General features: G+C 49.1%; 1 protein-coding gene across 1 annotated transcript in view; it reads left to right on the forward strand.

Annotated features, from left to right (window-relative positions):
• Positions 1-12,585, forward strand: part of ERICH6B (glutamate rich 6B) — an 80,470-nt gene extending 67,885 nt beyond the window's left edge. Inside the window, 4 exon segments of the mRNA XM_021065392.1 lie at positions 3,101-3,186; positions 3,347-3,499; positions 10,492-10,717; positions 11,343-12,585. Of these exon segments, the coding sequence (XP_020921051.1) occupies positions 3,101-3,186; positions 3,347-3,499; positions 10,492-10,717; positions 11,343-11,657 (780 nt within the window). The 3' untranslated portion in view covers positions 11,658-12,585.

Genomic DNA, 12,796 nt, shown 5'->3' on the forward strand with positions numbered 1-12,796 from the left:
CTTATCTCAATTTTGGTATTCTGCTGTGAGCTTGCTTGCTTCCTTTCTTTCTTTCTTTTCTTTTCTTTTTCTTTTTTTTTTTTTTTTTGGCCACCCCATGGCATATGAAGTTCCGGGGCCAGGGATCAGATGCAAGCTGCTGTTGTAACCTATGCTGCAGCTGTGGCAATACCACGTCCTAAACCCACTGTGCCAGGCCGGGGCCCAAACCTGCATCCCAGCGCTGCAGAGATGCTGCTGATCCTGTTTCACCACAGCGGGAACTCCAGCTGTCAGCTCTCTTGAACAAAGGATTCTTCGATTATTAAAAATGATAGTTTGAAAACCACTGATCTGACATCTAGAGTAACACAGGATACAAGATGACCTGAAAATCGTCCTGCTACAAACAGGTGGGAAATTTAGACAAAATGTAAAAAAAAGCATCCTTTTAAATGTAGAGCAGAGCATATAAGAAAGTAAGGGACAGAGTTCCCATCCTGGCGCAGCGGAAATGAATCAACTAGGAACCATGAGGTTGCGGGTTTGATCCCTGGCCTCGCTCAGGGGGTATAAGGATCTGGCATTGCCATGAGTTGTGGTGTAGGTCGCAGATGAGGCTCGGATCCTGAGTTGCTGTGGCTGTGGTGTAGGTCAGCAGCTGTAGCTCCTATTTGACCCCTAGCCTGGGAACCTCCATATGCTGCAGGTGCAGCCATAAAAAGAAGGAAAAAAAAAAAAAAAAAAAAAAAGAAAGTAAGAGAGGGAATACCACAAATAGAAACTGGAAAATGAGAAGAAGAGAGTGAGTGTGGTGTCAGTGAGGTGGGGGTTCCCTGGGGAGGAAGCATGAGAAGAACAATCCTGATAACCCAGGGCTCCAATGGGGACACACATTCTTTTCAAGCACACGTGAAATAGCTGCAAGAAATGACACACTTGGCCACAGAATGAGTCACAGCAAACACTAAAGAGCTGATATCATATAGACTCTGTCCTCTTACTCCCATGCATTTTAATTGGTAATAATAACAGCGTCCAGCATTGCTGCAGCTGTGGCATGGGTTACAGCTGCAGCTCGGATTCCATCCCTGCCTGGGATCTTCCATATGCCTCGAATGCAACAAATAATATCAAAAATAACAACAACAACAATATAGCCAAAGCTCCTTGGGCACCTGCAAATTTAAAAACACAGTTGTAAGTAACTTGTGAGTCAAAGGAGAACTCATATTGGAAATTCGAAACTATTCAGAATGAAATGAAAGATAAGCATCTACACTTGGGAGAAACCGCTCAAGCAGGTTTTCACAGAAATGCTATCGCTTTAAATGCTTATATTAAGAGGAGGAAGAGGCTTGTGAAGAAGAGGAAAGATGGCAATCAATGAGCTCACCATTCAACTCAAGGGATTAGAGCTGAATTAATAATATAGAAAACCCACAGGAGGCAGATGTATATAAAAAATAATGACAGGAACAGATATTGATACACTAGGAAACAAATAATAGAATAAGCAAACTAAAAACTGGCTCTTTGAAAAGACTAGTAAAATAGGCAAATCTCCGGGCAAGATTGATCCAGAAAAACAAAAAAGAAAAGGCATAAAAACTACTATAAAGAATGAAGACAAGGCCACGACTAAGAGACAGTAGAGAGGTTTTTTTTAAATATTGTATCACAAAATTTTTATGGAATTTGAAACTTTACATAAACAATTTCACAGGAAAATACAACTCACTAAACTTATTCAAGAAGAAATAAAATACCATATGCAATAGATAAGCAACAAGGACCTACTGCATAGCACAGGGAATCACATTCAATATCTTACAATAACCTATAATGGAAAATGATCTGAAAAAGAATCAGTTTTACATACACACGTGTGTATCGGGCCAGATACATTTACTGTGTTTCTGGTGTGCAGCAAACTGAATCACTTTGCTGCACACCAGAAACATGGTAAATCAACTACATTTTAATGAAAAAAATTTTAAGACAACAATAAAGGCCGTACCGACAGCAGTGCTAATCATTGTGTCAAATGGAAAACAAAACAAACAAAAAAAAAGGCAGCAGAGAAAGAAATACCTGATACCTGAATATCCCAGTGTCGTGGGTTGAACTTTGCCCCCACCCCCCCCACCCCCCGCAAAAAAAAAATGTTTAAGGCCTAACCCCCAGGGCCTCAGAATATGACCTTATTGGAAAATCAGTCTTTGAGGATGGAGGCAGTTAAGATGAGGTCATAGTGGAGCAGGTGGCCTCTAACCCAGCACGACTGGTGTCCTTACAAGACGACGCCACGTGAAGACACAGAGACGCAGGGAAGATGCGGCAGATGCTGGAACCGTGAGTGTTCAAACCAAGGAGCGGTAAGCATGGTGGGTCATCACCAGAAGCTACGAGAGAGGCCTGGGAGGGATTCTTCCTCAGAGCCTTGAAGAGAACCCACCCTGCTGAGGCCCCATTGTCGGACCACAACCATCAGAGAATACAGTTCTAGAGTTTTAAACTGCCTGGGGCTGTGGCAGCACTAGGAAATGAATACAACCAATAACCACGATAGTTTTGTTTTGTTTTGTTTTGTTTTTTTGGTCTTTTGTCTTTTGAGGGCCGCACCCACTGCATGTGGAGGTTCCCAGGCTAGGGTCTAATCAGAGCTGTAACCGCAGGCCTACACCACAGCCACAGCAACACCAGATTTGAGCCGCATCTGCAACCTACACCACAGCTCATGGCAACGCCGGATCCTCAACCCACTGAGCAAGGCCAGGGATCGAACCTGCAACCTCATGGTTCCTAGTTGGCTTCGTTTCCACTGCACCGCAATGGGAACTCCACCATAGTAGTCAATGAACTAATAGTATAAAATCTGCACACACACACACACACACACACAGTGATCCAGCTCACCCTCCTCAGCACATAGATAAACTGAGGCGTCTGAGACGTTTCCCATCCGGAATCCCCAGCAAGTTGGTGGTGGTGATGGGTGGGTGGCACGTGGGCATCAGAGATAAGGAGACTGAGCCCAAGCCCTCTAGTGACAACACCTGCTCTGATTTGGGCCCGTCAGCCCCTGGGCCCTTTTCACAGGCTTTTCTCTTCTTCCCAGGTACCTCAAGGTGATGGAAAATTAATTCTCTACCCCAATGAGACTGTCTTCCAAATTCTCTTTCCTGATGGATCAGGCCAGATACAGTATCCACTGGCCCACAGGGACACTCCAGTTGACACATTTGATACCAAAAAGTCTCTGATTTGGGGCCGGGGCATGGGTTTTACTGAAGCCCGCATCCTCTGCTGGGCTCTGCCTTCGCCGGGCTCCCAAGAGACTGTTGGTGCCTTAACCGTCTCCCAGTTACCCTTCAGGACACCTGGCTGTGCTCATCCTCAGTATGAAAGAGGGCAAGTTCACGTACATCATCCTGGAAGACAGTAGAAAGACGTGTATCCGGGCCCTTGTCAACAACTCCGGCCACGCCACCTTCTATGATGAAAAGGGAGGCGTCTGGTAAGCGGGGGGCCCCGAGTCACGAACACCACTCCCCGTGCAGAGGCAGTGGGGCTGAGGTTTTGATTCCCAGTCTGCACAGCCATCCTCTCGGTGGGTAAGCCTTCTGTCTCTCTCTCTGTCTCTGTGTCTCTCTCTGTCTCTCTCTTGTGTCTCTGTCTCTGCCTCTATCTGCCTTTCTGTCTCTCTGTCTCTCTCATCTCTCTCTGCCTCTGTCTCTCTCTTATGTGTCTGTCTGTCTTTCTGTCTCTGTCTCTCTGTGTCTCTGTCTCTGTCTCTCTGCCTCTTCCTCTGTCTGTCTCTATGTCTCTCTGTCTTTCTCACATGTCTCTGTCTCTTCCTCTGTCTTTCTGTCTCTCTCTCTCTGTCTATATCTGTCTCTCTCTCTCGTCTCTCTCTGTCTCTCTTGTGTCTCTGTCTGCCTCTATCTGCCTTTCTGTCTCTCTGTCTCTCTCATCTTTCTCTGCCTGTCTCTTATGTGTCTCTGTCTCTCTGCCTTTCTGTCTCTGTCTTTGTCTCTCTGTCTCTGTCTTTCTGTCTCTTCCTCTCTGTTTTCTATCTCGCTGTCTCTCTCTGTCTATATCTGTCTCTCTCGTCTCTCTCTGTCTCTCTTGTGTCTCTGTCTCTGCCTCTATCTGCCTTTCTCTCTCTCTGTCTCTCTCATCTCTCTCTGCTTCTGTCTCTCTCTTATGTCTCTGTCTCTCTCTTATGTCTCTGTCTCTCTGCCTCTCTGTCTCTCTCTGACCCACACGTGAAGGGACGGGTATGACGGGGCCAGTGAGACAGGCCCCTGGCTTACCATCTTTTTGCACCATCACTTCCCCACCAGGAACTAGCAACCACAGACTCAAAGCTGGAGTGAGGTGGGTCCCTATCGATTTCATCTCTGAGTCACTTAAGAATCAAACCTCATGAGAATTTCCTTAGAAGGACCCAGTGCCCCTCTGTTCCAGGTGCCTGGGAGAGGAGGGCATGGCGAGTGCTTTGTGGGGGAGTGCGTTGTATTTTACAAACGTAACTTCTAGATATTTCATTGTAACTAACTTAGTTGTTATGTTCCTATTTCTGGTTATGGTGGGAAGCTTCATCTTACCAATTTAAGGTAATTCAGTCACTTCAGAATTTTGCTTTTTTAAAAATGTTTTGTCTTTTGGGGGACACACCCACAGCTTATGGAGGTTCCCAGGCCAGGGGTTGAATCAGAGCCATGGTGAGAACTCCCCAGAATTTTTCTCCATCTTTCTGGTATAAGAACTCTGTCTTGAGAGTTCCCACTGGGGCTCAGCAGTAACAAACCCTACTAGTATCCATGAGGACGCGGGTTCGATCCCAGGCCTCGCTCAGTGGGTTAAGGATCCAACATTGCCCTGAGCTGTGGTATAGGTAGAAGATGAGGCTCAAATCCTGAGTTACTGTGGCTGTGGTGTAGGCCGGGGACTACAGCTCCAATTGGACCCCTAGCCTGGGAACCTCCATATGCCACAGGTGTGGCCCTAAAAAGACCAAAAGAAAAAAAAAAAAAATGACCTCTGTCTTTTCAGGATTCCTCTCCTCTTCCATTCCAAGTAGCCATGGAGTGGGAAATGATCCACTTTATACTTTCTTCTTGATAGGCAAAGCCAGACTTTTTTTAAATTCCTCAAAAACCCAATTTTCACTCTCCAGTTCCTGGTTTTTACGAATACTTTTCTCTGCTATGAGGTTTTTTTCAGCACCATTTCCCAGTTGACTACTCTGTTCTCAGAGGTATCTGCCCTTCCTGGAAGGCTCTTTGTGTAAAATTTAATGCCCGCAAGACTACAAAGCCACAGTCAACAAAACAGTGTAGTATTGACACAAAAACAGATGTATAGATCAGTGGAACAGAACAGAGGGCCCAGAAATAAACCCACACACCCATGGTCAATTAATCTTTGACAAAGGAGGTGAGAATACACAATAGAGAAATCCTGTGTTTTGACACAATAGAGAAATCTAAGTCTCTTCAGCAAGTCATGTTGAGAAAGCTGGACAGTCGCAGGTCAATCAATTAAGTTAGAACACACCCTCTCATGACACACAAAAAAATAAGCTCAAAATGGTTTAAAGACTGAAATATACGGCACGACACTGCAAAACTCCTAGAAGAGAACATAGGCAAAATATTCTCTGACATAAATCATAGCAGTATTTTTTCTTTTTTTTTGGCCATGGCTGTGCCATGCCAAAGTTCCTGGGTCAGGGATTGAACCTATACCACAGCAGTGACAATGCTGGATCCTTAACCCACTGCACCACCAGGGAATTCCAGCAATATTTTCTTAGATCGGCCTCCCAAGGCAAAAGAAATAAAAGCAAGAATAAACAAATATGGGACCTAATCAAATTATAAGCTTTTGCACAGCAAAGGAAACCATCAACAAAACAAAAGGACAACCTACAAACAGGGAGGAATTATTTGCAAGGGAAGAAACCAACAAGGACTTAATTTCCAAAATATATAAACAGTTCATACAACTCAATATCAAAAAAAAACAAAACAACCCACCCAATCAAAAAAGGGCAGAAGATCTTAGTAGACATTTCCCCAAAGAAGCCACACAGTTGATCAATAAGCACATGAAAAGATACTTAACATACTAATTATGAGAGAAATGCAAATCGCTTCAAAAACTACATTGAAGTATCACCTCACACCAGTCCGAATGGCTGTCATTAAAAAGTCTACAAATAATAAATGCTGGAGAGGGTGCAGAGAACTGTCGGTGGGAATGTAAATTGGTGCAGCCACCATGGAAAACAACATGGAAGTTCCTTAAAAGACTAAAAACAGAGCCACCCTAGGACCCACCAATCCCACTCTTGGGCATGTATCCGGAAAAGACAAAAACTCTAATTCAAAATGATACATGCGCCCCAGTGTTCATAGCAGCACTATTTATAATAGGCAAGACATGGAAGCAACCCTAGGTGTCCGTCAACGAGTAAAGATATGTATGTCTATATATATATACACATATACACACAATAGAATATTACTCAGCCATAAAAAAGAATAAAATAATGGCATCTGTAGCAACATGGATGGACCCAGAGATTATCATACTGAATGAAGTCACACAGAGAAAGACAAATATTGTATGATATCACTTATATAGGGGATCTAAAAAATAATACCAATGAATTTATTTACAAAACAAAAACAGACTCAGAGACACGAAAAACAAATGCAGGGTTTGGGAAAACGGGGGGAGAGGGACAAATGAGGGAGTATTGTGTTAACAGATTATGTACCACTACATATAAAACAAACAACAAAGATTTACAATATAGCATAGGTAACTATATTCGATACCTTGTAATAACCTATAATGAAAAAGATCTGAAATATATATTAACTGATTTTGCTCTATACTTGAAATTAACACAATATTGTAAATCAACACGTCAATAAAAAAATTTTTTAAGAAAGAAATTGATGTCTAAAAGAGAGAAGTAGTGGATACGAGAAGCACCAGGAAGTGGGACAAAAACTCAATTATCTCAAATGGCCTCTGCTGTATATAGTAGGGCCTCGTCACTTTAATGACACAACTTAGGGCCGGAAAAGACTTTTGGAAAATCTACCTTCATTTTCTTGATGAGGAAACTTAGGCTTAGAGGACATGATAAGCCCTTTGCCCTGAGCCATACATAACATCACAGGCAGTAGTTTAATGAACTTTTAACTCAGCCTGAAATAAAGCATCACTTAAAATGATCAAATAAGGACTTAGAGAGAAACCACACTTTATCTCAGCACATCAAAGCCAAGGGGAGGCTGGTGCTCAGAGCTGGGAATGGCTGCTCCCTGACATTGACCTTGGGATTCTGATTCCGTAGGTCTGGGGTGGGGCCTGGAGATCTGCATTCTTTAAAAGCTCCCCAGGAGTTCCTGTTGAGGTTCAGTGGAAACAAATCCAACTAGTATCCATGAATCCAGGACGTCCTGCCCACGGGTTCGATCCCTGGCCTCACTCAATGGGTTAAGGATCTGGCATTGTCATGAACTGTGGTGTAGGTCGCAGATGCGGCTTGGATCCTGCATTGCTGTGGCTATGGTGTAGGTCAGCAGGTGCAGCTCCGATTGGACCCTAGCCTGGGAACTTCCATATGCTTCAGGTGCGGCTCTAAAAAAACCTCCCCAGGTCCTGAGCCCAGGCTGGTGTGCCCACCCCTGCCCTGTCTCCCAGGGCTATGGCACCCACTCAGGGCCATAAGATAAAAGACAGGGGACTCTGAGGGAACCCATCCCGTCTCCTCGTCAAAATCCACAGGGAGCCGCCCCCAGTCTTCCCCTTGGATACGGGTTAGGAGTGATGGCTGCTGGGCTGACACCCCAGCCTCTTGCTGGGGCTCCGGGAAAGGCTCAGCTCCATTAAGACATGACCCAGTGGTCCTTTCCAGGGGAACAGCAGTGACCAATGGTTCAATCTCTTCCCCCCAGCAGCTCGGCTTCCAGGCTACAAGCACTAGCCTCGTAGCCCCTCATGGCCCAGGAGCCCCTAACTTCTCATCTCCTGTCTCTCTCTTTGGGACCTGCTGTCTTTTTGCCTTGCAAGTTTTTCTGGAACCCTGCTGACCACTTCACATCTCCTGGATTCTCAACAATGGGGAACATACTTTCCTTTTTTAAATTTTTTTTTTTTTTTTTTTTTTGCTTTTTAGGGCCACACCCACAGCATATGTAAGTTCCCAGGCTAGGAGTCAAATCAGAGCTACAGCTGCTGGCCTGCGCCACAGCCACAGCAACACCAGATCCTTCACCCACTGAGGGGGGCCAGGGATCGAACCCAAGTCTTCATGGATACAAGTCAGATTTGTTACTACTGAGCCAAAGCGGGAGCTCCCATTTTGTTTGGGGTTTTTGGGTTTTTTGTGGGTTTTTTGGTTTTTTTTTTTCTTTTCATACTTTCTTTTCTAACCCTGGGCTTCTCCTCCACGGGGAAAATGGGCAACTTAAAATTAGGAGGCTGTGGGCGCTGAAAGCCAATCATTTCTGCTCAGATGGGCCTCGCTCAGCTTAGCAAAGGGCCTGGGTGGCATCCTGCCCATAGGGCCACAGGCCAAGGCCCAGGCCTCCAGGGCCTCCCCTGTTGCCCGCCCACCTTGCCTGCCAGCTCCGCCAGCAGGAGAGCACCTGCAATGGTGACACTGCGTTTTCTTGCCGTTCCTTCTTGGTGCTGGATGAGCAGGCCGAGTGGGAGCAGGAAAGAGCTTTCATGCCCACCTGTGCCCCAGGCAGGCTCAGCCCCTCCGCCCAGGGGCCTGGCACCTGCGTGCTCACCTGCTCACGGTGGCCCCTCCACGCTCAGCTGCAGGCACTTTGTTCGAGGTCAGGCCTTTCTGTGCTGCTTCCTCCCAAGGCACCTGCATTTCATCTCAGTGGTGCTCTCGTCTCATGGGACCTAAACCAAAGGCAAGTGGCCCCATGGATGGCATTTCAGGCGCTGGATACTCTGTCCCGGTGTAGCCACCCCCCACCCCAGCACACCACGAACATCCTCCCACGGGCAGGGCGGCTGCCCGGCCCCCTCCCCTCGAGCAGCGAAACCAGAGAAAACCGTGCTCCCGCCGCAGAACTTGGGCCCTGACGGATCAGAACTGCAGGCCCATCGTCCCTGGGAGTGACAGTCTAGGGAACCGAGTCGGCTGGAACGTAGAGCTGCTGCGCCGGGCCCGCAACCCTCATCACTGCTGGGAATCCCTCGGCGGGTCCTGGGTTCCAGCCTTTGCACCACAGGCCCTGGGACGGATTGAGCGCCAAACTGCTTTGAGGACTGAATATTTCTTGAATCTTTTTTTTTTTTTTCTTGTCTTTTTGCCTTTTCTAGGGCCACTCCCGGGGCATATGGAGGTTCCCAGGCTAGGGGTCGAATGGCAGCTGCAGCTGTCAGCCTACGCCAGGGCCACAGCACCGGGCCAGATCCAAGATGCCTGCACCAGATCCTTAACCCACAGAGCCAGGCCAGGGATCGAACCTGCATCCTCACGGAAACAACACTGGGTTCTTAACCCACGGGACCACAATGGGAACTCCTTTTGGATCACTTGTTGATTTCCATTTCCCCGGGGAAGGCAGAGGCGTGGTTGGAATTTGCTGGGTGTGTGGAAATTAAACCCCAACATCGCCCGCACCCTCCAGGCCCAGACTCGAGAAGCTGCAGCCGGGGCCTCCTTCCATGGTTCAGGGCCCCACACAGCAAGGCCCCCCCGCCTGCCTGAACTCAGGGTCCCTGGTAGGGGCCCCCTAGCTCCACATTTGGGGGTCCTTACACTCTCTGAAGAGTAGCCTTCGGTTCAGACCATTTCTGGGTGTTTTAGACCCCAATTTCCTGAAGGGGCCTTAGCCCAGCACCGGGTACCCACAGACTGGGGCAACCCCTAACCCTGGGAAGTAGGAGGGCCTAGTGCAAGAATTCTGCAAGGAGCCTTTTTTTTTTTTTTTTTTTTTGTCTTTTAGGGCCACACCTGCAGCATATGGAGGTTCCCAATCTAGGGGTCTAATCGGAGCTGTAGCTGCTGGCCTACACCACAGCCACAGCAATGCAGGATCGGAGCTGCGTCTGCAACCTACACTACAGCTCACAGCAATGCCAGATCCTAATCCACTGAGCAAGGCCAAAGATTGAACCCACTTCCTCATGGTTCCTAGTCGGCTTCGTTAATCACTGAGCCACAATGGGAACTCCAGCTGGGAGCCATTTAAAGGATTAGAATCCACCTCTCCAGGCAGAGGGAACAGCATAGCACAGCAAAGAGCCGTGAGAGCCAGGGACTGAAAGGAGCAATGGGTGCGAGGGGCCAGGGGCATGAGAGACTGAACGGCCGAGGCTGGCGGGCTGCGCCTGGTTTGGGTTCCCCTCCTTGATGCCACGTCTCCCACCCCCCAAGGCCTCGGGCGTGAGTCAAGAGCCAGGGCAGGAGGGAGGGGCAGGGCAGGCCCATGGCTGCCCGATGCCCTCTTGGTCTAGGTTGAGCCTGAGCCAAAACCTGGGCTACTACTTCGCCAAAGACAAGCACCAGAAGGCCTGGAACTGGTGGGATCTGAACCTCCACGTCCACGCGCCCCCCGTCCAGCCCATCTCCTTGAAGATCAACCAGTACATCGAGGTACACATAGAAAGCCAGGACAAGCTCATCTTCCGCTTCGTCCACGAAAAGAAGTGCGTCTGCTTAAACCTGGGCACCAAGTACAAGGTAAGGTCTCACCTCCCACATCCTCTGCCAGGCGGGGGGCCACCTCCATCCACAACAGGCTGCTGCTGGCTGGGACTGGTCCGTGCCCGGGGCTCCAGGCCGTGTTCTGCATCACGGCAGCCCCTGGGAGACGAGGCCACCCCCACAGACCCCGATGCTTGACCGTATACAAGGCACCCACTGAACCTCCAAACACCCAGAGACTTGGAGCTGAGGAAGCCGGCCTCCTCCTTCCAGCAAGACCCAGGCCTGCTCCAAGGGAGCTCGGGATGGACACGGGGCTCATAGGCCGACACTGCGTTCCGGGTCCCATGCAGTCTCCGTGGGGAAAAGCCCGAAGCCCCCCAGGGAGGCGGGGCACCCTCAGGCCCAGCACCTGGCCTCCCTTTGCTTTGGGGCCAAGTTGAGGGTGGCCTCAGCCCATCACTGAAGCCCGCGTGGCCACAGGCACAGCCCAAGTGAGAGTCTCGTGGAAGCAGCGCCACCGCCTTGCCTGGAGAGTGACATTTCCAGGGAAGGCTCGGTCCTGGCCGCTGCGGGGAGGGGCCTCACCCTGGCATCGGAGCGGGGGGCACGGTGCCCGAGGAGCATGAATCCTCACTGAGCCCTCTGGGAATGCCCACAGTTCATTGCCCCAGAGGTGCTGCATGAGATGCAGAAGAAAGCAGTCCTGGAAGTGGAATTGCACTCAACGGCTCGGAAGATCCAGACCCTCCTGGGGAAAATCAGTAGGATCCTGAACGTCCTGCCTGTCGCTGATTTGGAACGCTTCCTAGAGGCCACCAAGGACTTGCCAACAAGACAGCGTGGGCCGGCGGGGAAAGTCTCATCTCCCCATCTCGGGCAGTCAGCAGACTGTCCCAGAACTGCTTCGGCCTGTGCTGAAAGTCTCGGGGGGGTGAAGGTGCCAGAGGCTCTGAAGAAAACTCCAAACCCCTAAACCCCTAGTTCAGGTCTTGTGAGAGTTGGTTTCCAATTGAGGACCTAATCAGCACTTGATTTGGGAAAAAGAAAAGCTTTTTGGGGGCGGAGGGGCTGAAGGATCTGGCTGGGCGCGGAAAAGCCCATCCCCTGCCCTGCCCTTTCAGTACACAATACATGCCAACATCTGTCCCGCTTCCCCTGGTCACTTGAATGCAGAAGTTCCTTTACGGCTTTCCTCTACCCGGGTGGACTCGGGACACACTGTCTCAAAGCCTAGCTCCGCCCGCTGTTGGCTGTGTGACCTTGGACCAGGAGCTTTCTACCTCTGTTTCCTCATCTGTGAAATGGGTCTACAAATAGTAGCCTTGGACTTCCCGTCACGGCTCAGCAAGTTGCAAACTCAACTAGTATCCATGAAGCTGTGGGTTCAATCCCTGGCCTCACTCAGTAGGTTAAGGATCCGGAGTTACCATGAGCTGTGGTGTGGGCTGCAGATGAGGCTCGAATCCCGAGTGGCTATGGCTGTGGCATAGGCTGGTAGCTGCAGCTCTGATTTGACCCCCTAGGCTGGGAAGCTCCATATGCCACAGGTGCAGCCGTAAAAAGCCAAAAAAAAAAAAGAAAAATAAAGAGTAGCCTCGCAAACACCCCCACTTCCAGCACTCCCAAGGCAGAGGGAAGCCCACTTAGCAAAGCAGCACCAGGCTGCTGCCAGTCCCCCAAACCAGGAGCCCAAGAAAGGACCCACACTTAAACCTCCTTCAACAGCTGGGCCCTTTTGTTCACTGGTAAGAGTGACCCGTTCGAATAGATAAAGCAAATTGGGAGACGCATAGGAGTTCCCGTCGTGGCTCAGTGGTTAACGAATCCAGCTGGGAACCATGAGGTTTCGGGTTTGATCCTTGGCCTTGCTCAGTGGGTTAAGGATGTGGCATTGCTGTGGCTGTGGTGTAGGCCAGCGGCTATAGCTCCAATTCGACCCCTAGCCTGGGAACCTCCATATGCCGCGGGTACAGCCCTAGAAAAGGCAAAAAGACAAAAAAAAAAAAAAAAATAGGAGTGGCATAAATCCGTTTGGAAGACACAGTGGGTCTGAGAAAGGACTGGAGCGTGGGAGGCCTCCAGAAGCCGGGACCTTCCACTCTCAGCTCTGCG

This window comes from Sus scrofa, chromosome 11 (genome assembly GCF_000003025.6).
Source record: "Sus scrofa isolate TJ Tabasco breed Duroc chromosome 11, Sscrofa11.1, whole genome shotgun sequence".
Taxonomy (NCBI): Eukaryota; Metazoa; Chordata; class Mammalia; order Artiodactyla; family Suidae; genus Sus; species Sus scrofa.